The 27,144-nt window shown below is 48.0% G+C and overlaps 1 protein-coding gene across 5 annotated transcripts; it reads right to left on the reverse strand.

Annotated features, from left to right (window-relative positions):
- Positions 1 to 10,086: 10,086 nt before the first annotated feature.
- On the reverse strand, positions 10,087 to 26,158 carry LOC116955361 (uncharacterized). 5 transcript variants are annotated; one of them, XM_076053083.1, is made up of 4 exons: positions 25,448 to 26,158; positions 24,611 to 24,670; positions 17,815 to 17,959; positions 10,087 to 14,097 (listed from the first exon to the last, which is right to left on the reverse strand). In XM_076053083.1, the coding sequence occupies exons 1-4, from the start codon at positions 25,526 to 25,528 to the stop codon at positions 12,581 to 12,583; spliced, it is 1,803 nt and encodes a 600-aa protein (XP_075909198.1). In that variant the 5' UTR covers positions 25,529 to 26,158; the 3' UTR covers positions 10,087 to 12,580. The 5 variants fall into 5 exon arrangements, with proteins under 5 accessions (XP_075909198.1, XP_075909197.1, XP_075909200.1 ...); XM_076053082.1 differs by having other exon boundaries at positions 24,551 to 24,670; XM_076053085.1 differs by having other exon boundaries at positions 24,611 to 24,654; positions 25,448 to 25,531.
- Positions 26,159 to 27,144: the final 986 nt, after the last annotated feature.

The raw sequence follows: 27,144 nt of genomic DNA on the forward strand, positions 1-27,144 counted from the left end.
TGTGTAGGTGTGTGGGTGTGTGTGTGGGTGTGTGTGTGGGTGTGTGTGTGTGTGTTCATCAATGTTCGGGTCAGGATGTCCCCGGTTGGTGTGGGTGTGACCCGAGTTCGATTCCCGCTCACGGCCAACACCAGTAACAACTATCTGAACCGGTCCTGGGCCTCCCCTAGGTCGACTCAGCCGCAAAGGAGTACCTGGCGCGGTGTGTAGTAATCACCGCCACTGGGGAGACAAAGGCGGCCCGGCGTGGTGCTGGCCACCCACCCCCTCGAGTGCCATTCATAGGTGCGACCTCACGAACAGCACTTGCCCCAACAGCCTGTTTCGCACCCCCAATTAGCGCGGTTGGCTCCGTGCGGAGCGAAAGAAGTTCTTCACACGTAAAATATAAGCTTACTAGCGGGAAGTACCCGGCGTTGCCCGGGCGAAAAATATATTTCAAAACTTCTCTTAAAAACCTTACATATACATGCACAGATACTAAGCTATTGTGAAAGCCCGGTGGGCCGTTTGTCCATTTCTCCACCAACAAATTGATAATCGTTGATATAACGATTATCAATTCGATCATCAATTATCAATTCGTTGATATAAAAGGTTTCCGAAAATTGGCCACCCACCCCCTCAGAAAATATATTCACCCCCGCGTAGGTATATATATATACCTACACACCCTACATACAACAGAGTAAGTAGCATCGATTGACTGTAGTTGTATCTACTGACTGTACAGTAGTATCTACTGAGCCAGTAGTAGCTGCTGACTGTGTAGTAGTATTTACTGACTGTAGTAACGACTGACCGTAGTAGTATCTACTGGCCCTACAGTAGTATCTACCGACTCTATAGTAGTAACTACTAACTCTATAGCAGTATCTAGTGGCTCTATAGTAGTATATGCTGACTATAATAGTATCTACTGACTATAGTAGTAACTACTAACTCTAAAGCAGTATCTACTCCCTCTATAGTAGTATCTACTGACTCTATAGTAGTATCTTCTGACTGTAGCAGTATTTACTGACTGTAGTGGTATATACTGACTGTTTTAGTATCTACTAACTCTATAGTAGTATCTACCAACTCGATAGCAGTATCTACTATCACTACAGCAGTGCCTACTGACTGTGGTAGTACCTGCTAATACGACAGCAGTGCATACCGACTATGGTGGTGACCTGCTATCACTGAAGCAGTGCATAGTGACTGTGGTGGTACCTACTATCACTACAGCAGTGCATACCAACTGTGGTGGTACCTGCTATCACTGAAGCAGTACATAGTGACTGTGGTGGTACCTACTATCACTACAGCAGTGCATACCAACTGTGGTGGTACCTGCTATCACTACAGCAGTGCATACTGACTGTGGTGGTACCTGCTATCACTACAGCAGTGCATACCAACTGTGGTAGTACCTGCTTTAATTACAGCAGTGCATACCGACTTTGGTGGTACCTGCTTTCACTACAGCAGTGCATACCAACTGCGGTGGTACCTGCTTTAACTACAGCAGTGCATACCAACTGTGGTTACCTGCTATCACTACAGCAATGCATACTGACTCTGGTGGTACCTGCTATCGCTCCAGCAGTGTATATTGAATGTGGTGGCATCCTGCTATGACTACAGCAGTGCATACTGACTGCGGTGGTACCTGCTATCACTACAGCATACCCACGGTGGTGGTACCTGCTTTAATTACAGCAGTGCATACCGACTGTGGTTACCTGCTATCACTACAGCAGTGCATGCCGACTGTGGTGGCACCTGCTATCACTACAGCAGTGCATACCAACTGTGGTGGTACCTGCTATCGCCCCAGCAGTGTATATTGAATGCGGTGGCATCCTGCTATCACTACAGCAGTGCATACTGACTGTGGTGGTACCTGCTATCACTACAGCAGTGCATACCGACTGTGGTGGTACCTGCTATGATTACAGCAGTGCATACTGAATGTGGTGGTACCTGCGATCACTATGGTAGTACATGCTGATACCATAGCAGTATATATCGACTCTATAGCACAAACTACTAACTTGACAGAGTGCCATCATGAGGCCTAGACCCGTGCAGAGCCCCCGGCCTCGCCTAGATTCCGCAGCCAGCCGAGGTGGCACCTTGGCAGGCTGGGGGCTGGGCCGCTACCCCCCCACCCCCACCCGCTCTACAATAATTGTATCTAAGTGCTATAATATTAGTATCTATCGAGCCCATAGTAGTAAGTGCAAATATAAGGGTGGGGAGAAGAGGACATGACACTTTGAAGAATTTACGTCAGCGTTGCGTTGATTTGTTTTGCATTTTTAACGCGAAATAAAATGTTTACCCCCCTCCCAATGAGCGCGTGTGCGTTACTCGGGGCAACCCCTGTCAGCTTTGTCGCGAATGCGCAAATGCGTGCTTTGGCGCGCGCTGAGCGGCGTAAGGAAATACACAATAATAAATAGCACAAAATTGTTAATTTAACTACTTTAAAGTTTTGATTTCAAGCTTTCGTGACTGCAGCAAATTCATATTCTTAGCTCTAAAACAATATATTTTGTTTATATATTTTATTATTTTATTGTTTCCCTTCAACGTGACTTTACCGAAAGAGCTAAGAATATATACTTTAAAGTTGACGGATGCGAAAATGGAATAGCGCTGGCTCACCACGGGGCTTATAGCGAGCCAAATCCTTTGCAAGTTTCGTCCACACACAGACAAACAGACAAAACAATACGTTTATAGGTAAGATACGGGAGATTTCTGTCTTTTGTTAGAGGCAGGGGGATTGTAGCGTAATAGCGCCACCCCATTGCGGGTCGGAGTGTGGAGCAGCACCCACGGTCGGTAAGGGGACAGCAGGGAACATCTCGGCAGTGATGATGCCGGGTGCGTAGATGCCGGAGAGGTCGAGCGGCATCGCCCCCCACCCCCTACAGCGCTCGCCCGCAGCACGGCGCGTGAACCACGTGTCTCACTCCTACTCCTACACCACGTGTCTCACTCCTACACCACGTGTCTCACTCCTACTCCTACACCACGTGTCTCACTCCTACACCACGTGTCTCACTCCTACTCCTACACCACGTGTCTCACTCCTACACCACGTGTCTCACTCCTACTCCACGTGTCTCACTCCTACTCCACGTGTCTCACTCCTACTCCACGTGTCTCACTCCTACTCCTACACCACGTGTCTCACTCCTACACCACGTGTCTCACTCCTACACCACGTGTCTCACTCCTACACCACGTGTCTCACTCCTACACCACGTGTCTCACTCCTACTCCTACACCACGTGTCTCACTCCTACTCCATGTGTCTCACTCCTACTCCTACACCACGTGTCTCACTCCTACTCCATGTGTCTCACTCCTACACCACGTGTCTCACTCCAGCTCCTACACCACGTGTCTCACTCCTACTCCACGTGTCTCACTCCTACACCACGTGTCTCACTCCAGCTCCTACACCACGTGTCTCACTCCTACTCCTACACCACGTGTCTCACTCCTACACCACGTGTCTCACTCCTACTCCTACACCACGTGTCTCACTCCTACACCACGTGTCTCACTCCTACTCCACGTGTCTCACTCCTACTCCACGTGTCTCACTCCTACTCCACGTGTCTCACTCCTACTCCTACACCACGTGTCTCACTCCTACACCACGTGTCTCACTCCTACACCACGTGTCTCACTCCTACACCACGTGTCTCACTCCTACACCACGTGTCTCACTCCTACTCCTACACCACGTGTCTCACTCCTACTCCATGTGTCTCACTCCTACTCCTACACCACGTGTCTCACTCCTACTCCATGTGTCTCACTCCTACACCACGTGTCTCACTCCAGCTCCTACACCACGTGTCTCACTCCTACTCCACGTGTCTCACTCCTACACCACGTGTCTCACTCCAGCTCCTACACCACGTGTCTCACTCCTACTCCTACACCACGTGTCTCACTCCTACTCCTACACCACGTGTCTCACTCCTACTCCTACACCACGTGTCTCACTCCTACACCACGTGTCTCACTGCTACACCACGTGTCTCACTCCTACTCCTACACCACGTGTCTCACTCCTACTCCTACACCACGTGTCTCACTCCTACTCCTACACCACGTGTCTCACTCCTACACCACGTGTCTCACTCCTACACCACGTGACTCACTCCTACTCCTACACCACGTGTCTCACTCCTACTCCTACACCACGTGTCTCACTCCTACTCCTACACCACGTGTCTCACTCCTACTCCATGTGTCTCACTCCTACACCACGTGTCTCACTCCTACTCCTACACCACGTGTCTCACTCCTACTCCATGTGTCTCACTCCTACACCACGTGTCTCACTCCTACACCACGTGTCTCACTCCTACACCATGTGTCTCACTCCTACACCACGTGTCTCACTCCTACACCACGTGTCTCACTCCTACTCCTACACCATGTGTCTCACTCCTACTCCTACACCACGTGTCTCACTCCTACACCACGTGTCTCACTCCTACTCCATGTGTCTCACTCCTACTCCTACACCACGTGTCTCACTCCTACACCACGTGTCTCACTCCTACACCACGTGTCTCACTCCTACTCCTACTCCACGTGTCTCACTCCTACTCCATGTGTCTCACTCCTCCTACACCACGTGTCTCACTCCTACACCACGTGTCTCACTCCTACTCCTACTCCACGTGTCTCACTCCTACTCCTACACCACGTGTCTCACTCCTACTCCTACACCACGTGCCTCACTCCTACACCACGTGTCTCACTCCTACACCACGTGTCTCACTCCTACTCCACGTGTCTCACTCCTACACCACGTGTCTCACTCCTACTCCAAGTGTCTCACTCCTACTCCATGTGTCTCACTCCTACTCCTACACCACGTGTCTCACTCCTACTCCTACACCACGTGTCTCACTCCTACTCCTACACCACGTGTCTCACTCCTACTCCTACACCACGTGTCTCACTCCTACACCACGTGTCTCACTCCTACACCACGTGTCTCACTCCTACTCCTACTCCACGTGTCTCACTCCTACTCCTACACCACGTGTCTCACTCCTACTCCTACACCACGTGTCTCACTCCTACTCCTACACCACGTGTCTCACTCCTACACCACGTGTCTCACTCCTACTCCACGTGTCTCACTCCTACACCACGTGTCTCACTCCTACTCCTACACCACGTGTCTCACTCCTACTCCTACACCACGTGTCTCACTCCTACTCCTACTCCATGTGTCTCACTCCTACACCACGTGTCTCACTCCTACTCCTCGTGTCTCACTCATACACCACGTGTCTCACTCCTACTCCACGTGTCTCACTCCTACTCCTACACCACGTGTCTCACCCCTACTCCTACACCACGTGTCTCACTCCTACTCCACGTGTCTCACTCCTACTCCTACTCCACGTGTCTCACTCCTACACCACGTGTCTCACTCCTACTCCACGTGTCTCACTCCTACTCCTACACCACGTGTCTCACTCCTACACCACGTGTCTCACTCCTACTCCTACACCACGTGTCTCACTCCTACACCACGTGTCTCACTCCTACTCCTACTCCACGTGTCTCACTCCTACTCCACGTGTCTCACTCCTACACCACGTGTCTCACGCCTACTCCACGTGTCTCACTCTTACTCCTACTCCACGTGTCTCACTCCTACTCCATGTGTCTCACTCCTACTCCATGTGTCTCACTCCTACACCACTTGTCTCACTCCTACTCCACGTGTCTCACTCTTACTCCTACTCCACGTGTCTCACTCCTACTCCACGTGTCTCACTCCTACTCCTACACCACGTGTCTCACTCCTACACCACGTGTCTCACTCCTACTCCACGTGTCTCACTCCTACTCCTACACCACGTGTCTCACTCCTACACCACGTGTCTCACTCCTACTCCTACACCACGTGTCTAACTCCTACTCCACGTGTCTCACTCCTACTCCACGTGTCTCACTCCTACACCACTTGTCTCACTCCTACTCCACGTGTCTCACTCTTACTCCTACTCCACGTGTCTCACTCCTACTCCACGTGTCTCACTCCTACTCCTACACCACGTGTCTCACTCCTACACCACGTGTCTCACTCCTACTCCACGTGTCTCACTCCTACTCCTACACCACGTGTCTCACTCCTACACCACGTGTCTCACTCCTACTCCTACACCACGTGTCTCACTCCTACTCCACGTGTCTCACTCCTACTCCACGTGTCTCACTCCTACTCCTACACCACGTGTCTCACTCCTACACCACGTTTCTCACTCCTACTCCTACACCACGTGTCTAACTCCTACTCCACGTGTCTCACTCCTACTCCACGTGTCTCACTCCTACACCACTTGTCTCACTCCTACTCCACGTGTTTCACTCTTACTCCTACTCCACGTGTCTCACTCCTACTCCACGTGTCTCACTCCTACTCCTACACCACGTGTCTCACTCCTACACCACGTGTCTCACTCCTACTCCACGTGTCTCACTCCTACTCCTACACCACGTGTCTCACTCCTACACCACGTGTCTCACTCCTACTCCTACACCACGTGTCTCACTCCTACACCACGTGTCTCACTCCTACTCCTACACCACGTGTCTAACTCCTACTCCACGTGTCTCACTCCTACTCCACGTGTCTCACTCCTACTCCTACACCACGTGTCTCACTCCTACACCACGTGTCTCACTCCTACTCCACGTGTCTCACTCCTACTCCTACACCACGTGTCTCACTCCTACACCACGTGTCTCACTCCTACTCCTACACCACGTGTCTAACTCCTACTCCACGTGTCTCACTCCTACTCCACGTGTCTCACTCCTACACCACTTGTCTCACTCCTACTCCACGTGTCTCACTCTTACTCCTACTCCACGTGTCTCACTCCTACTCCACGTGTCTCACTCCTACTCCTACACCACGTGTCTCACTCCTACACCACGTGTCTCACTCCTACTCCACGTGTCTCACTCCTACTCCTACACCACGTGTCTCACTCCTACACCACGTGTCTCACTCCTACTCCTACACCACGTGTCTCACTCCTACTCCACGTGTCTCACTCCTACTCCACGTGTCTCACTCCTACTCCTACACCACGTGTCTCACTCCTACACCACGTTTCTCACTCCTACTCCTACACCACGTGTCTAACTCCTACTCCACGTGTCTCACTCCTACTCCACGTGTCTCACTCCTACACCACTTGTCTCACTCCTACTCCACGTGTTTCACTCTTACTCCTACTCCACGTGTCTCACTCCTACTCCACGTGTCTCACTCCTACTCCTACACCACGTGTCTCACTCCTACACCACGTGTCTCACTCCTACTCCACGTGTCTCACTCCTACTCCTACACCACGTGTCTCACTCCTACACCACGTGTCTCACTCCTACTCCTACACCACGTGTCTCACTCCTACTCCACGTGTCTCACTCCTACTCCACGTGTCTCACTCCTACTCCTACACCACGTGTCTCACTCCTACACCACGTGTCTCACTCCTACTCCTACACCACGTGTCTAACTCCTACTCCACGTGTCTCACTCCTACTCCACGTGTCTCACTCCTACACCACGTGTCTCACTCCTATACCACGTGTCTCACTCCTACTCCCTGTGTCTCTCTCCTGCTCCCTGTGTCTCTCTCCTGCTCCCTGTGTCTCCCCGCTCGTCTACCGAGTGTCTTTCTCTAGACAACAAATATAGTGCCCTCTGGTGAACACGTTCACACTGCAACTAACAAAGACATCTATTTATGAGAAAATAAGATGTTTAATGACAAAACACTAATTTTAAGATCTACCCTTATAAGACAACCAAATGAGCATTATGATAGACAGATCGGATAAAGCAGTGGACAGACAGACATGCAGACAGGACTAACAGATGGACAGATACTTGTTGTATATGTGGGTGTGTGAAAATTGATGAAAAATAATTAAAATAAAATGAAATTCGAAATTTGCATAATTAATCCGAAATTATGCTAATTCATGTAATTATGCATGTAACTATGCTAATTAGAGAGGTAATCGTATAAATTTATACGAGTGGGTGTGGTTGTGTTAATGATAGCCTTTATGATAATCAAGCCCGGCCTCGTTGACGAGGAGGGGTTATCAATCAGGATAACGCAATCAATCGTGTGCAGTTACGCTAGTGTCAATTCGGCCTCGTTGTCTAACTTCGTATTATTGATCAGCATAATACAATGATTCTCGCTTTAACACTCCCCGAGTGTTCATATTTTAGGTCCCAAGTTCATATCATTCGCTTTAAAGTTTAATGAGAGTGGATTGGTGTGTTTATAGTTTAGGTTCCCGAGTTCATATCTCGTCGCAGGATACAGATCTTATGCAAAAATTTCAGGAAAGAATCACACGACCACTTCTGTATTAATCAATTTATTTCTAATTAAACCTTAACTATATTATGTATGTGAACTCTCAATCTCGGAACTTCAACACGGTATCCACACGGTATCAAGACAGTATCATCAACGACTGTACGATTTCACTTTGATAACACATGGACCCCGCATAAAGCGATGGTTGTTAGTGAGAGAGAGAGTCAGCACATGCCAACGCTATGCTACACAAAAGCTTATACATTATAATATGAACGATCATTATGCTTGAAATGGTCAGCACATTATCACGGGCGATTGATTAACATCCAACGGTATTCATATAAAAAGACAATCAAACAGTTATTATTTCCAAAGGCATAAATGTAACAACAGATCCACCGGACAGAATATAAGATTACCGAAATGGCTTAGTGTGAGGGTATGCGGCGGAACGTGTTATCTCACGGGAGATTAATTAATTAATTCGTGAATAAGATTGTATGATCAGAAAATCGGTTTAGCACGATTCCTCCCCGGGAGCGTAGCTCCGTGGCGAAGGTGCCAAGGGTTAATTCGTATTGATGGATCGGTTGGTAACTTATGCGATTAGAAGTACAGTCCAAAACAAAATATTAAAGAGGAAAATTATGAATATACTTATAAATGTCAGACTGTTATCACACGATCGATGCTTCCACAGCCAGATGGTTCACGGACTTGAGTGTTCGCCTCTGGTTAAGGACCCGTGTATGTTTGAGTGATATGAATTGTTTTGAATAGTCAGTGTTTGGAATTAATTCTTTGCGTTGCCATACGCTGAAGTTGGCATCGCTTGTAGGAGAAGTAGCCTCGCTCCCTTTAGAGCGGTGAGGTGTGTGGGAGTGCATCATACGAATCGCCGCCCTCCTCCACGCAGCAGCCAGCCTCTGTCCACGGGGGAGAGTTGCTTGATCGCTCTCAGTTCTGCTCAGTGGACACCTCTCTCCACTGCTGGATGAGCTGCGCGATCACGCTCGTGCTGGTTCGCTGACAGCAGTTTCTCTCCGCTGTTGGATGAGCTGCATCGGCACGCTCCCTCTCTCTGGGTGGAGAACTCGAACGTGCTCGTTGCTGGTTTGCTGAAAGCAGGTTTTTCTCCACTGCTGGATGCTCTTGCTCTGGTTTGCAGAAGCTCTTGCTTGGTGCGTCGGTCGCTCTGCAGCTGGACTCAATGTAGAATAATCTTTCAGCAATACTCTGTCTTTCAGCTCTTGGAAATCACATTAGGTGACGCCTCACTACCCTGCGAGTCTTGCCAACGTCAGTGGGTAGCGACGGGGCCACTTTGGCTTCTGCTCGCCGCCCCCTGCTCTGCAGCTCGCCGGCTGGCGACCTGTTGCTCTCGTTCCCGATTGGAACGGCTCCTGAGCCGACCCACTGGTCGAACTCCCCGCGTTCCGACCTCCTCCGAGTCGAACTCCCCGAGTTCCGACCCCCTGGTCGAACTCCCCGAGTTCCGACCCCTCCGAGTCAAACTGTCTCCCGAGAGTCGACCCACTGGTCGAACTCTGGTGAGCCGACCCCCCCCCCCGGTCGAACTCTGGTGAGCCGACCCACTCCTGTCGAACTGTCTCCCGAGAGTCGACCCCCCGGTCGAACTCTGGTGAGCCGACCCCCCCCCCCCAGTCGAACTCTTCCGAGTTGACCCCCCCCGGGTCGAACTGAGGTTTCAATGCTCAGGACCCTCTTTTTATGCCCAAAAATCCCTTCACTCGGATCCTGCCCACAAGGCGGGGTTTCTTTCGATTTTTGCTGTGTCAGGATTTGTCCGTATGTATCTGTGTCGGTGTGTGTGTCCGTACGTGTGTCAGTGTGTGTCCTTGTGCATCACCCACGGTATATTCCGTTGTCATACTCCTACCATAAAACCCACAAGTAAAACAATCAAATGTTATAAATTGTCTCGAAGGCGCCTCTCTGTCTGGGTGCACAACCTGGAGGGAGGGGCGATATTCCCTCCGACTTTCACCGACACACAAAGAAATGGTTAAAAAGTTTTAAGTTAACATTTCATTTCATCAGAGTTCCATAGTTATGATTCTGTATTAATCCAAGGTCTGAGTCAGCTTCTCGTTGTGGTGTTTGACTCGTGTTTCCCCAAGCGTATACACACTCCTACCCCGCGCTGCAGGGATACAAAGACGGCCGGGATTTCCCTTTCTCTCCGACCCTGGGTTTAACATCGCCCTTTGCTTACGTTGCAGTTTTGCTGTTCGCTTGCATTTCTTTTCCTCTCTACTCTTACTTTAACCCGGCTTATTATTTGCGTATGGGTGGATTAGAGCATTCATGTTGACTTAGGAAAACCTGATTGTTAGGCTTCGGGTCAAGTCGTATAGAAATTATTCAAATATGTAAATACATTTCATATTAAATTAATAGACGGGTGATGGTTACATTGACGTAGCTTGTGGCAGGGTTCAATTGAAGTTGGTGTGAAGATCAATAACTTTAGCCTACCCTGTCGTTGAATTCCGATTTTAAGTTACTTTAATAGTAATGTAGAACCAATCAGCTTTTTGACTGAACTATATCTAGGCTAACGCAAACTCCCAGTGACCCTGGCTTGGTGTGTTTACGTCAGCCCCTGGCAATTCGCTGTGCTCTGCTCTCTATCTGCTCCCTCTGACCCTGGGAGGGCTCTGAATGTCAAAATCGTGTTAGTGGGTCAAGGTAAATATGACCTCCACATGCCATGCTGAGGCCTGGTTTGGTGTTTTTATTCATTATTAAAATTAAAAGAAACAATAGAAATATGTATCTATATGTATTGAAAAATTACTTGTTAATATTAAGATGGAAAGGGGGGCATATACAACATACTCGTTCAGACAGATCGACACATAGACGTATGCTTTAAATGACAGATACATGGACAGATTGACACACAGACAGACAGACTGAAAAACAGACAGACAGGCCTATGAAGACCTCAGTCAACCAGATGGACAACACGAACAAATGCATGAACGGACACGTACACTGACAGACGGACAGAGCCACGTACAGATGCATTTATGGATGGATGGACAAACGGATTGACAGAGTGAAGGTGATTTCACCACAGCGCATGTGCCAGGCTAGGTGCACTTCGAGGCGATCACATTAAGTGTGGAAGGTTCTCTGGCAGAACATGAGACAGATCCAGGTGGTATAAGATGACTGACTGAAATGACTGCCAGATGCACCAACTATGCTCCCCACTGTGTCACCTTGCTACGTTTTAGTCGCCGGGCGCTCCGCTCGTTGTTGTGAGCGTCGCTCCTCTGCCCTTCGCCGTGGCTGGAGGGCGACTTCCTCCAACTGCCCAGTAGCATCATGCACGAGCCTCCACCACAGAGGCCGATCTTGACACAGCTGGTAGCAGTCATCGGCAAGTCGACTCAGCTCCACGTCCTCCCGTACCACGTCACTCCTCTTGCCGTTAAACAGAAGCTGCTTAGGTATGTGGTGGCTGGGCATGCGGGCTACATGACCCAACCGATGGGAGCCTCGCCTGCTGGAGCAGCTCACTAACAGGACTGTGTCCAGGTCTGTCAAGGATCTGTGAGCTCCTCACACAATCCAGTCTGGTTAAACCCAGGATGGATCGTAGGCAGGGTCAGGCTGAATGTCTTAAACCGTCACAGATGTCCAATTAGAGGGGTCCACATTTCGCAAGCATAGAGAAGGAAGGGCATTACTGCGGCTGAGAAGAGGCGGAGCTTCGCGTGGAGCGTCAGGTGGGGTAGCTACCACACATGCTACCCAACTGATTCGAAGGGAGACCTCCGCTGTCAAATCGGAGCTGGTAATAAGGACACTGCGCAGGTACAAAGACACAGATTCCCCGTATCGCCTTTAACAGACTGTAGAGGCAAGTGCTGTTAGCGAGTAACACCTATTAAGGCCGGAACGGTACACAAGGGGGTGTGGGTGTCCAGCACCACGCCCGACTGCCTTTGTCTCCCCAGTGGCGATGTTTACACACCACACCAGGTACCGGTTCAGATAATCATCACCGGTGTTCATGGCTGTGAGCGGGAATCGAACTCGGGTCGCCGGGTCTGTAAGCTCAGCACACTAACCATTACACTCCCTCTCCCTATTACACACACACGCACGGACACACGCACGCACAAACACACGCACACACGCGCTACCACTCAGCGGAGCGCACGCGCCCCCACGGCATTCCTGCCGCTCCCCCTCGCGCAGCCCCTGCAGGCCAACAAGGCCGCGAGCTCGGCGCGGAAGGCCGCGCTCGCCAGGCAGTACAGGAAGCAGTTGACAGCCGAGTTGGCCAGGTGCATCATGATGGCAACGTCGGCCGCCACATTGAGCGGCCGTGTGAAGTCGTTGCGGTCCCGCGCCCACTCGGGCCCCATCGTGCGGAGGAGGCAGTAGGTGACGAAGCGTGGCAGCGAGAGACCCACGAAGGCCAGCGACACGGCCAGGAGGATGGCCACGGAGCGGCGCGTCTTGGCCCGCAGGGGGCCCTGGGGCCCCGAGAACGCCTGGGAGCGCAGACGCCACACCACTGTGCCATTCAGGATCAGCACCAAGGCAAAGGGCACGGCGCCCGAGGCCAGCGTGTGGGCCCACACGATGGCCTCCGCATAGGGGCTCACGTTGTGGTGGCAGCGCTGAGACTGCCTCGCTTCTGGCGGCGGCGGTGGTGGCCATGATGATAAGGATGATGACGTCGACCGTGTCGGGAGAGAAGATTCCAACATGTTCTTCCTGCCTCTTGCTACGACCTCTGGCGTTCCGTCGTTCCAGACTTGTGTGATGTTGCCCCAGACCTCTGTGATGTTCTGGACCTCCGCGATGCCCTTTTGGACCTTTGTGACATTGTTTCCAACCTCCACGATATTCCTCGTCCCCGAGGCGTTGCGGACCTTCGCGACGCCATTCCAGACCTCCCCGACGTTGAGGTTTCCCCGGATTTCCGGTGCATCGTTCCAGGCCTCCGTGGCGCCACCTTTTCTCACCTCTGTGACGTTCTGGACCTCGGTGACGTCACTCCAGACCTCCGTCACATTGTGAACCTCCGCAACGTCTCGGAAGGCGGCGACAAAAGTCAAGTCGTTCCCCGCCTCCGCGACATTGTCGTCGCGCACCGCCGTGACATCACGCACCGCCGTGACATCACGCACCGCCGTGACGTCGCGCACCGCCGTGACGTCACGCACCGCTGTGACATCACGCACCGCCGTGACGTTCTGGACCTCGGTGACGTTGAGCCAGAACCCCGGCACGGCGAAGGCGTAGGAAGCGGCGAACACGGCCAGCGTCACGTAGAGCGCCGCCCGCGAGCGGCTCCGAGTCGTGGCTCCACCGCAGATGCCACCGGCGCCGCCACCGCCCCTACTCGCCGCCGCCGTGGGCCTGGGACCCGACCCCGCAGGCCGGGCCACGGAGAGGAAGCGCTCGATGGTGAAGGCCACGATAATCCAGATGGAGGAGAACATGGCACCGAACTCGAGCACCGTGACGAGGCCGCACCACGGGTAGGCGCCCCAGAAGGGCTCGGGCTGCAGCCACAGCAGCGTGAGGTCCACCACACCCAACCAGGCGAGAGTCAGGCTGTCGGCCACCGACAGGGCCACGAGGTACGTGCGCGTCACCTTGGACAGGCCGCAGGAGCGCCGGGCGAGGGTAAGCGTGGTGAGCAGGTTGGCTGGGGAGAAGAAGGGCGGGTGGGGGGGGGGAGGTGCGGGTTGAGTGGGAGTGAGATGGTCCGCGTTCTCTCCACATACACGAGGATCATGCCCTCCCCTTAGCCCCGCCTCCCTCACATCTTTTTCCCCCACAGCACCTCCCCTAGGTACCCAGAACCCCGCCTTCCCATTGGCCATTTCCCGCGGGAACAGAGCCCACCAATTAACCCCGTTTTTTTATTTTGTTTGCGACGATTTTTACGTTTTGCACGGCGCCAGGTTTGAGAAAATGGCCGGTCACGGAATAGGTTCTGAAACCTGATTTATGACTGAGTTTCTCCCAGTTTAACACATAGGCTTTCGCGACCAATATTATTCATAATAAAGGTTTTTGGGTTAGATCGCGTTTATTAAATAATACACATTACATTTTGATTTAAAGAATTACTAATCTACAACTCATTACTAATCATAACCAATGACTGATTACTAATCGACTATATAATTACAATACCCCCCCCCCTCCGCCTCTAATCACTGCACCTGATATGAGTTAAGTGATGATGTCACCCTGCTGCTCTATATAAAACCGGGAGCAAGCGAGGGCTTTACCATTCTGGTGAATTGCCCGATGATGCTGGATGTATTTACCAGCGAAACGTCGTACTCAAACTGTAAATGTGGATTAACTCTTCAACACACCGGTGGGCTGAAGTAGTGAATTATTTGTCTTTTGTCAACGTGACACTTTTTTTGCTGATTGGCCGTGTCGGGTGGTGGAGGGTTACGACACATTTATAAATAAACGCGATCTAACCCAAAAACCTTTATTATGAGTTTCTCCCGTTGGATTAGATCGTCATCGTATGGGCGTCATGCCGATTTGTAACTATAACCCTCCACTACCCGGCTACAAGACCAGTCAAATCACGTTGTCACGTCGTGGGCAAATATATATTACAGTAAACCCTTGTAAATGTTACATGCATGGGGCTCTGGCCTTATCCAATATTCCGAATTATGTACAATTGTACTCCCCAGTTCCTCCCCTCCCAAATGTTTTTTTAATTTGTTTTCCAAAAATAGTTTTCCAAAAAAGTAACACTTACCATAAGTAACCAGCACTACAAGTGAAGGAGGATGTGGTAGGTTCCATGTGGTAGGTGACAGAGGTTGTGGAGTGGGGCTTACTGCACTTAGTATGCACTTAACCTCCAAGGTTAAGGCACGCTTCCTAATCTTCTCCCGGCCTTTCTTGATGTCGTTAAAGGTGCTCGATGTTATGTCAAACTCTTCACACACCATACGCATTGGCACACCTGCATCAATTCTACCAAATCTTTGGCTTTGTCTCGCAGACTAAGGGATTTATACTTCACTCCCTTTCTATTACTTCTTGATGTAGGTGTAGACTGCAATTCTGAGAGGGTTGGCTTGGACAGAGTGCACAAACAAGGTAAGGTCCAAGCAACAGGTCTGCACTGACGCTCACCACGTGCCCCGCCACCAGACCGAGTCATTGTTTTGGTTGTGGCGTGCGGCATCACTCCGCGTTTATGTCGAAATTGGACCATTCGGTATGGAAATTCGGCTCACGGCGAATGACTAATTCTCTATATATCCCGAAAGCGGAGCCATGCCAAATTATCCCCAATTACGAATGATCAAATACTGAAATAACGAGGTTTTACTGTATATATATGGCTATCACTCATTCCCCATTCATTCATCATTCAATCCATCATCATTTACTGTCATTGATTTTGCTTTCACCCAATTCACGCACCACAGATTTTCCCCCATTGCTTCCTCTAATCTATTTAATTCGCCTCATCTCCACCATTACGTTCATATGTTGTAACATTGTTAATTCTTTGTAAAGCACCTTAGATAAGGAGCTACATAAATTCCTTTTAGAAAAGATCTAAACTAAGAACTAAACTGCAGTAGATTTTCCATTATCCGTGCTTGATGGGAAGGACAGCTGCGGATAATTAAAAATCACGAAAAAAAATATCCATTTTCCACGGATCTCTATGCCAAAGATCACTAAAATAGGCATGAATTATAAGTTAAGCCCAACTGACGATTGTATTGTTACTCTTTAGATTTATAACCAATCGTAAAGATCGACCGATCGATGCGCGTGCTCAGCGATAACACTTTCCTGCTCCCGTGCAGCAGACTCGGGCCACTAAGTGGACAGCAGCAGAGCCTCACCAATTAACATCAATCATCAATCAAACTCTGCCCACTGTTGTAAAGATATGCAACTACTGTACTGTAGAAGCGATCACATGGATTTCGTATTAACCGGAGGAACATATTTGTTTGGTTTAAGCACGTGACTTGTAATAAAGATTTCCAACATTAACAATGTACAACAGTTTTTAGATTATTAATTTGGGCTTAAGGGAAAATCCGGTTATTGCTTCATGCCAAAAATCTCAGGTGCCAGGATAATCCACAAATCGGATAAACCGCATGCGGATAATCAAGAGTCTACTGTATTTTCTATACTAAACCATTTTTATTTTATTTCACCAGGTAAGGCCCACTGAGCTATGTAGCTCTTTTTTCAGAAGCGACCTGGCCACAAATGATAGCTCAACGAAGTGGCTTCTCATCATCACGTGGAAATTTATAGCCGCCAAATACTCTAAACGCACGATTCAAAATATTGGTTTGGTTCAAAAGCAAAACCGGAGTCGTGTTTTCCTATAACAAGGCAGTAGTAGTTGCTTTCTTGAAGAACACCACGTTTAGAAAAATCGCTTTATAGTAATTAATCTATAATATAGGGAAACTAAAGCACAGTCCACGATAACACGTGAGATGCGTACGCAGGCTGAACGAAATCTGAGGCAGGTGGATGTCATCTAGAAGCATCCAGCAGTATCCCAATGCCTTGTGTGATGCTACGCCGTCCGACCCCTTATTCCTACTCGCGCGACGTAGTTCCGTTCCCTCTATCACATCATATCCAATTCGCATCCGCGTTATAAAAAAAAATGTGCTCCCTAATAAATTAATCGCTTTATATCTAATTCGTGTTCTAAAAACTACACGCAGCGTTACAAGAGAACGGACTGTAGTTATAAATTGGCATAATACCTACACGACAATGTAACCCAATAGGAAACGAATTATGAATTTAGATGTTAGTCGTGAAAACCTACAGATAAATACAAATTCTTAAACCTCTCCTAATGAGGAATAAAAATCACACCCACGATGGGCGTCTCTACGTATCCTTATAAGTCTATGTATCCTTGTGGGTCTATAGGGGTTTACTATATGGTCTAATAGTGTGAGTTGCATGACCACGATCGCACCACTGCGACTGTGCCTTTAATTTCCCATTAATGAAGGACACCTGTGCATCGGCCTGTCAATGTCGTGATGCGGCTGATGGTTCCACCAGTGAATTTCAAAGCCAGGAGGAGGTGTGGAGGTGCGACAATGTTTGGGTCTCGAATGAGGTGTTTATTATTCTGGACGTCCGCCGCGTTGTTCCACTCTGTACAGCTAAGCAGTAGCGTTATTCCTGATATTTGAGGATGGTAATAACAGCAGCAGCAGCGTTCCTGCGGATCTGGCTGAGATTCTAGGATGGTGACAGCAGCAACAGCGTTACTGCAGATCTAGTTGAGACTCTAGGATAGTGATAGCAGCAGCAGCGTTCCTCCGGATCTGGCTGAGATTCTAGGACGGTGAAGAAGCAGCACAATCCTCACCGGGAATGCCGATTGCGCACACGCACGGGTAGTAGATTCTCTGCACCACGGCAAACGGGTGGCCCAGCGTAGCCTCAGTCATAGTGGAGACGCTGATGGGGATAATGAGGAGCAGGAGGAGCTGGAGGAGGTGGTGGTGGGCGACCTGCAGACAGAACGAGACGGTGACGAGGCCCGTCGTAACGAACTGGCTACATCATCAGACTGACATCGCCAATTATAATTCAAGTGTCAAGTGCATTCATTCCCCAACCCTAATCATGTTCACGGGGTCGTTGGGTTTAAGGTCTTATGGCCCATTCTAATGTGTATAGGCTGCCCGATACATTGCGTTTTTTTGTGATACAACTGTGTGAATGAGGCTGTATGAAATTGCATTGTGATAAAAGTACAGCGACGAAGCAAACCGAGGTCAGGGCCAGTATTTACCCACGTCGTATCAATAGTTCAATGTTAATGTGCAACTTTAGTGAGGGACTACTGTGTGTTGTTGTCTTGGTGTGGTCTGGGACTGTTGTTGTTGCTGTTGTTTTGCTGCCTTGCCCAAGCTTGCATTTAGTGTTGAAAAACATGCATTAATGTATGTACTTATGCAATTTGTACTGATATACTTTATATATACTGGTTCATGAAGCTTGTCTTCTTAACCTGATTATCTTTTTACAATTTTTATCTACGATCAGACACTAACAACTAATCCAAACATTGGTGTTTTTCCACCCAAAAAATTGTTGACGACTTGATTCAACTTCTCATATTTAAAGACGTACCCATCGGAAAACGGTCAATTTAAAATTTGTTCTATTATTAGAAAGAACTGAAATCTATTAATTCTAGATTTGAAGCTTTCGTGACTGCAAGGATTCATACTCTTTGTTTTTTTAGGTAAAGTGACGTAGGTAAAAAAATCTATAAAATAAATGAAAACAACTAAATTAAATCACGACGTTTTGGGCGCAACACAAGCTTCCGTCATCAGGTGGGGACAAACACAGCGAAGACAGTTGCTGAGATATGTCTCAGCAACACAGCGATGGCAACACAGCGAAGGTAGTTGCTGAGATATGTCAAAGAGATCGCTCTAACACGATGACGGACGCTTGTGTTGCACCCGAAACGTCGTGATTTAATTTAGTTGTTTGCATTTATTTGAGTGATTTTTTTTTACCTACGTGACTTTACCGAAAAAACCAAAGAGCGTAAAATATATTAACTTAATACTCTATGAGGGGAAGCTTCTATCTTTTACCGTTTTACAATTGTTCAGATTTGAACATCATAAAAGGCGTATTTTTTCGTTGAAAACCGATTTAACGCGAAATACCTCAAGAACAATGGTTCTCGCTTTAATTGCATTTGCCGTCGAACGCTCTATCAAACGGAAAAAAAACGCAATCTTACATTTTGAACGGTTTCTGAATGATACGCACACACCTGTTTATGGGGCACGAAAAATCGAGAGTTGGGGGGCCTTAAAATGAAAAATTTCGGATTTTCGGATTGTCCCGGATGTTTGTGTCCCAAAAGCTACATTTGAACCTCATGGCGGGACCCCGGGGTTCCCAATAAGCGGAAGTCAAAATCGTAAAGAACTTATTTATTATTCTTAGTTTTTTCGGTAAAGTCACGTTGAAGGGAAACAACAAAATAATTAAATATATATAAAACAATAAAAAATTCTCACGACGTTTCGACCATAACTCAAACGGTCCGATTGACGACCGTTTGAGTTATGGTCGAGTTATGGTCGAAACGTCGTGAGAATTTTTTATTGTTTTATATATATTTAATTATTTTGTTGTTTCCCTTCAACGTGACTTTACCGAAAAAACTAAGAATATGAATTACTGCAGTCACGAAAGCTTTAAATCAAAACGTAATTATTTTTAGCGACTCCGTCCCACCACGCACGTAAACGCCGCGACCCTCCTGGCGCGGATCGTTCTGTTGTCGTGTCCAAGCGCAGCAGTGAGAATGAATGCGCACAAGAGCTGAACAAGCGAATGCGCTGCATGCTCGGGTATGGGCAGGGTCATAACAAGTCTTATCTTATAAGGACTTAAGTCCTTATTTGTCATAACGGTATGCATAATACAGTGAAACTGCTCTCTTATCTTCATTATTATTTGTGACCTACCAATGTCTGTAGCCAGGATCAATCGATGACAATCCTATTACCTGCAGATATTTAACAGACGAGATGCGTTGCACCGTTAATTCCTCCTGTTTGATAATACTTCTCTTGTCCGTATGCATCTGTGCAGATAGGTGTTTTTTTGCGGTTAAGCCATAGTCCAATATGAACAGCGCATTGAAAACGCGTCCTATTTTATGTGCTGTTTGCAAAGTGTGTTCACAAATCCACACTGAGAAACACGATGATTGACAGAGGGGTGTAAATTATTGTGTAAATTATTTTTTCGATAGTGTATTTAAATAGAGGTACTGCAGGTAAGTAGTTTTACGTTTTAAAGGCATAGTTTAACAAGACAACACTTACATCATTAGACCTCCTTTGCCAGTACCAAAATGTAATAATAGCGTTTTCCCATTTTTTCTGGCAACAAAAACTGTAACCTTTTTACAAGGATTCATGTCTGCATTAACCACAATACCTGCAGTCAAAATGCAAACAAAAAACATACTATGATAATATATGCATTGTCCTTGAAACTGATTGGTCCACACCAAGGGACGGCTTTCTTTTGAGCCTCGACCCAGTTGGTGCTCGACCAGATGACGCCAAGGACAGTGCATATATTATCATAGTATGTTTTTTGTTTGCATTTTGACTGCAGGTATTGTGGTTAATGCAGACATGAATCCTTGTAAAAAGGTTTCAGTTTTGTTGCCAGAAAAAAGGGGAAAACCCCTATTATTATTAAGACAACACTTGCCACCATCCTTCAAACCCATTGGTGAAAAAGAGCAAAGATTTTGTTTACATTATAATGTAATGTTTACATTATATATTATGTATTATAATGTTTACATTATATTATATGTAATGTTTATAATGTTTATGCGAGAGCCGGGGGCTTATGGGACCCCGGGGTCCCGCCATAAGGTTCATTTGTTTAAAATGTCAGCTTCCTACCGTGTCTGAAAATACCCTACATAATTTTGAGACATACATATATACATACAGAAGAAAGTCTTTATTTTATTAGATCTTAGTGACTTGCTTACTTTGGATCTACTTTGCACTCCTATCGTTATTTTGCAGTTTGTTGTTGTAACTTTCTGACCCTGTGCCCTTACTGGACATATGTAAAAACGAGCTTCAGATCTCATCGGAATTCTCCTCCAGTTTAAATAAATATTCTAATTAATCCAGATCAGTATCCATCGAGACCATTCCTCGTTAGAACCAGTCTTCATTGGGAGCAGTTAACTAACCTACTAAAAGCCTAACGATTAAAACCAACAAGATTATCACTAGTTCGACTTCCCTAATCGAACCAACTAAACGTCCCTCCCTAAAACTCTCCGCTGCAAGACCTCCCAGATTCTATGGTCTTCCCAAGATCCATAAAGAAGGTACCTCACTACGACCCATCGTGTCCACGATCAACTCCCCTACCTACAAGCTAGCCCGTTTTCTGTCGGATACTCTGCTCCTCTTCACTGGCAAGACCACCTCAGCAGTACTTAACTCAACCCAATTGGTTTCTATGGTCAAAGACATTGTACTATCTCCTGACGATATCCTTGTCAGCTTTGACGTTGTTTCTCTGTTCACCAAGATCCCAGTACCTGATACCATAACAATAATTGAAGATTTGGTCCAACATGGACTGAACCCTGCTGTACCTGCGCTGGTTAGGCACTGCCTCACCAACACTTACTTTACCTGGAATGGCACCTTCTACTAACAAAATGAGGGTACCCCTATGGGTTCCCCCTTGTCACCAGTGATAGCCAATGTGATAGCCAATGTTTTCATGGAGAAATTTGAATCAGACGCCATCCAGACACCCACCCTTCGTCCTTCCCTGTGGAAGAGATATGTGGATGACACTTTCGTTATTTGGCCACATGGCCTCCCAGCTTTGAACCATTTCCTAGACCACATCAATTCCAGACGTCCATCCATCAAATTCACCATAGAAGTGGAGAAAGATGGCAAGCTGCCATTCTTGGATGTTCTGTTTGAGAGAACTGATGGCTCTTTGGGACATTCTGTTTACAAGAAGTCTACCCACACAGATTCGTACTTGAAGCCTGATTCCCACCACCACCCGGCTCAAAAGAACTCTCTCATCAAAACATTATACCATAGAGCTCATTGCATTTCTGACCAACACCACCTGACCAGTGAATTAAAACATGTACATCTAGCCCTCAAGATGAACGGTTACTCTGACCGTATCATCCGCCAAACTCTTTCTCCTACCATACAGAAACAACCACTTGACACTCCGATCAACATCATCACACTGCCATACATAGCAGGCGTCACCAAAAAGATTTCCACAATTCTAAACAAACACAAGATCCAGGTTCGGTTCAATACAGTACACAAAATCCGTGATCTGATCCCATCCGTAAAGGATGTCATTCCTGACTTACAGTACCCCGGTGTTTACAAATTGAGTTGTATCTGCGGTGACTGCTATATCGGGGAGACGAAACGACATATTTCTGACCGAATTCGCGAGCACAAATTAGATTTGAAACACGGCAGAACGAATTCTTCGGCCGTGGCTGATCATTGTCTCAACACAGCGGGTTCTCATGACATTGTTTTCTCCGATACCAAAGTGCCCTGCAAACCTCCCGGTTATTACCAAAGATTTGTCCATGAAGCCATCCGGATATACAAACATAGACACAACTTCAACCGAGAGGATGGTTTTAAATTAAGCAACCACTGGAAAGATGTCATAAACCAAGTCAAAACTTCAGCTACCTTATAAGCACACAACCTTTTTTTAAACCATTTTTTCATTGCCCCCGTGCAGTGAACCACCGCTTCCCCCGAACCCTCAACACAACAAAAGACGGAATAACTTAGCCCCGTCGTGGCTCCCTGCTTGGCTCCTCCCCCCCACCTTAACCTTAGCCCCGCACGCCGTCGTGGCTCCCTGCTTGGCTCCTCCCCCCCACCTTAACCTTAGCCCCGCACGCCGTCGTGGCTCCTTGCTTGGCTCCTCCCCCCCCCCCCCCACCTTAACCTTAGCCCCGCACGCCGTCGTGGCTCCTTGCTTGGCTCCTCCCCCCCACCTTAACCTTAGCCCCGCACCCCATCAATGTCCCCTGCTTGGCTCCTCCCCCCCCACCTTAACCTGTATATAAGCTCGAGGGTCTCAGAGCTCCCCACTTGATGCAGCGATCTTGCTGTGACTGTTCCACCTGAAGACGGAAGCTTGTGTTGCCTCAGAAACGTCGTGATTTGATTTAGTTGTTTTCTTTTATTTTGATTTTGTTTTACCTACGTGACTTTATCGAAAAAACCAAAGAGTGCATAATAAGCCGTTAACTTTATAACCAGTTTTAATTGTAAGCAGTTAATTTCATCTATCAATCTTAATTAGAACCAGTTAACTGTATGAACAGTCTTAATTATAACCAATCAATTATGTGACCAGTCTTAAGTATGACCAGTTTATGTGATATATCAGTCTTAATTAGGACCAGTTAACTTCATAACCAGTCTTAAAAATATATTTTGAAAAACTGCTTTTATTTTACGAGGAAAGGTCCACTGAGCTTTACAGCTTTTTTTCAAAAGCGACCTGGCCACAAATGATAGCCCAACTAAGTGGCTTCTCATCATCACGTGGACAATTTCTATCAGCAGCCAAATGCTCTAAGCGCGTGTTTAGAACCGCAGGACCCGGAGAAAAATCCATGCGACCACAAGGAGAACGTGCAAACTCCAAATGTACAAGTGTAAGGATCGGGGTAGAATCCACGACCTCCTGCATACCAAGTGAGGTAGTTAATATCAATCCACCGCGGCGTCTTAATGAGGACCAATTAACTATATAACCAGCCTTAATGAGGACCAGTTAATTCCATAACTAGTATTAATGAGGACCGGTTAACTTCATAACTGGTCTTAATTCATACCAGTAAACTCTACAACCATTCTTAGTTAGGATCATCATCCTCGTCATTGTACAAATCACAACTCTGGACGAGTGATTTGTTAAAGAGATTGGGAGAGATGGAGGAAGACGTTGAGAAACAGGGTGAGGAGGAGGTGAGGTACAGACTAAGGATGAGGGTGAGTGAGGATGAGGGTGAGTGAGGAACAAAGTGAGTAGGAGGGTGAGGAGTGAGGATGAGGGTGAGTGACAGAGGCAGCCGCGTAAGAGAGTAGGTGGTGAGTGAGGAGGGTGAGTAAGTGACATCGGAGAAACAGAATGGAGGAGGAGCAGGGTGAGGAAGAGGAAAAACGTTATTGAGGAACAGGGTGAGTGGGTGACAGTGTGAAGAGGAGGGGTCTAGGAGGAGTACAGTGGATGAATAATAAAAATGTTATAATAAACTCCGTTTTATACAGAGGTAAAAATATACATATAAAATAAAACACCGACACACCAGTAAAACCCCAATCACAATACAATAAAAACCGAAGATAAACCAATATGGAAACGTAAGCAACTCACATTGGCGCTCAGGGAAGCTCCTGCTATAAAAACTGGTTTCAATATATATCACATTATCCATAAAATAGAACCAGTCAGAGACAAACGTCCGTGTTTAGGCGTAATTTAAAAGAACCGACCGAGTTAGAGTTCTCTGATGTGGAGGGAGAGACGACTGCCGATAGTAGCGAGGAAGTCACCTGTCTGAAGTGTGGTCTTTGTGTTGACTCGTTCTGGGCTCCTCCTAAATAAGGCAAAACCTGGATGGCAGGGCGGCCCTCACACACACACACACTGGCCTAATGAGAACAGGCTCGAAAAGTTAACCGGTCCTAAGGTAACAGTCGATTCTAAAGTTAATTGGTTCTAAATGTTGACCGTTTCTTAAGTTAGCTACGGCAAATTAGGGCGAGTTCCAAAGAGGGCCGAGCCCCATCGAGACTGGTCTCAATAAATAGCGGCCCTAACACTGGTACCGTGGTGAGTAGCGGCCAGGATGGACCATGAAGGGACTTGCCTTTCATAAAAGTAAACACAAATCACTAAATGAGCAGTAGCGCTGGTCAACAACCCATCAAAGTGAGTACTGGGCACTAGCCGGTCTGGATGAGTAATGGTCAATACCCAAATGGAACTGGTACCACTCTAAACGAGTACTGGTCTTTGACTGGTCCAAGCCAGCACTGAACAGGGATGAGTACTGGTCACTGACCAGTTCTGAATGAGTACTGGTCAGTGACCAGCTCTGAATGAGTACTGCTCAGTGACCAGTTCTGAATGAGTACTGCTCAGTGACCAGTTCTGAATGAGTACTGTCAGTGACCAGTTCTGAATGAGTACTGGTCAGTGACCAGTTCTGAATGAGTACTGGTCAGTGACCAGTTCTAAATGAGTACCGGTCAGTGACCAGTTCTGAATGAGTACTGGTCAATGACCAGGATGACCGGTGCTAATTAAAAACCAATTCTAACAATGACCCGGTCCTGCTCGAGACTGATGTGAATGCCGGAACAAAGGAGGCCGGTCCAAGAGCGTACCAGTCGCAGGGACTCTCGGAAGCCAACAGGCGCAGCGGCGGTGGTGGCAACAGTGGTGGCTTCAGCGGTGCGTCCGCGCATGAGTGAAGTGGCCGCGTGGGTGGCCTTGGGGCTAAGGTCCAGCCAGACCCCCCCCCACACACCACAATTGCTTCGCCAACCTCAGAGCATCCTCTGTGTCAACAGGAGCGCACCTCCACCTGCCCCGCTATTAACCACCTCCCACCGCTAAATTGCACGGCGCCGTGAAACTACCTTGGCTTTTGTTTTCGTGGCGGTGGTGGAAGGGGAGGGCCCAGGGGCTGGAGGGTGGTGCGAGATCGAGGAGCGTGCGACGGTTTTGTTCGTCGTGGGCAGCAGCGGCGAACGTCTGAACCGGGCCCCTGGGTCTCCCCTAAGTTGACTCGGACTCAAATAAGTACCTGGTGTGGTGGGTAAATGTCGGGACTTAGGAAAGAAAGGCAGCCAGGCGAGGTAACACCACCCCCTTTTGCGCCGTGCCGGCCTTCGTAGATGCTCGCTAACAGCGGAACTTGCCCCTAGGTTATACGGGTGATCTTTGCCTTCATTGAGTGTGCATTCAAGAAGTCATGGAAATGAGTGAACTTGCCAAAGAAGAGACTGGATCACAGTGTGAGGAGCTCACAGATGCTTCAATGATCTGGACACAGTCCCATCATCAGTGAACTCCTCCAGCAGGCGAGGCCATTATGTCTGGGTCACGTATTCCGCATGCCCAGCCACCACATGACCAGCAGCTTCTGTTTGGCCAGATAGAGGAGGTTAAAAAGGTGCGCATAGGCTAGACAACGAGTACCAGCAGTATCCAAATTGGCCTCTGTGGATGGCTATAATGATGGTGAAGATGATCATTATTATGGCTATAATGATGATGGTTATCATTAATGATGGTTGTCATGATGATGGTGGTGATGACTATTACAATGGCTATAATGATGATAATTAATTATGGTTATCATGATGGTGATGGTTATTATAATGGCTGTGACAATGGTGATCATTAATGATTGCTATAATGATGGCGATGACGATGATCATTATTGTGATGGCTATGACGGTGCTGGTTATTGTGGTTGGTGACGCGTGGGAGACCGCTGGGCCACGCTCGGGCTTCATAAATGGGTCCGTAAACCACTCCGTTATGACCCGGTCCAGCTGTCCCTCCGTGCGCATGAAGCAAACAAGACTTGCGGCGCCGGGGAGGAGATTCAGCACTCTGAGCGCTCCCCGCCGTTCGTCGTGGCCTCGGTGGGCTATGGGTGCGACCGGGGATCAATCGACAGGAGTTTATGTACTTGTGCAATTTTTACAGTCTGTTCTCGTGTAACGCCGCGTGTTCTCATAACGCGTGATTGGATATATAAAGCGATCAATGTATTATAGGGAAAACATTTTTATAAGACGGATGGAAATTGGATAGTACGCGATCGAGCGAGCGAAACTACGTAGCAGCGCGAGCAGGAATAAGTGAATAGATGTTCGTATGGCTGCCTCGACGTAGCGTTACCACGCAAGGCATTGGGATGCTGCTGGATGCTTCTAGATGCTACCCAGGTGCCTTAATCTTTGTTCAGCCTGCGTTACGCATCACACGTGTTATCGCGGACTGTGCTTTACCTTATATATTATTTATTACAAGGCGATTATTTCATAAAGCGGTGTTCTTCAGGAACGTA

This window comes from Petromyzon marinus, chromosome 59, assembly GCF_048934315.1.
Source record: "Petromyzon marinus isolate PM22_M1 ecotype Great Lakes invasive population chromosome 59, UKy_Petmar_22M1.pri1.0, whole genome shotgun sequence".
NCBI classification, from domain to species: Eukaryota; Metazoa; Chordata; class Hyperoartia; order Petromyzontiformes; family Petromyzontidae; genus Petromyzon; species Petromyzon marinus.

Bases quoted from the DNA above. Each gene is read 5' to 3' on its own strand.
- LOC116955361 (XM_076053082.1), bottom strand. From the start codon at position 25,528: ATGCGCGGACGCACCGCTGAAGCCACCACTGTTGCCACCACCGCCGCT. The intron at 17,960-24,550 runs GTCGGTTCTTTT...TTCTGTCTGCAG, and splicing joins CATCAGAGAACTCTAACTCG to GTCGCCCACCACCACCTCCT. The intron at 14,098-17,814 runs GTGAGGATTGTG...TCTTCTCCCCAG, and splicing joins GTGCGCAATCGGCATTCCCG to CCAACCTGCTCACCACGCTT.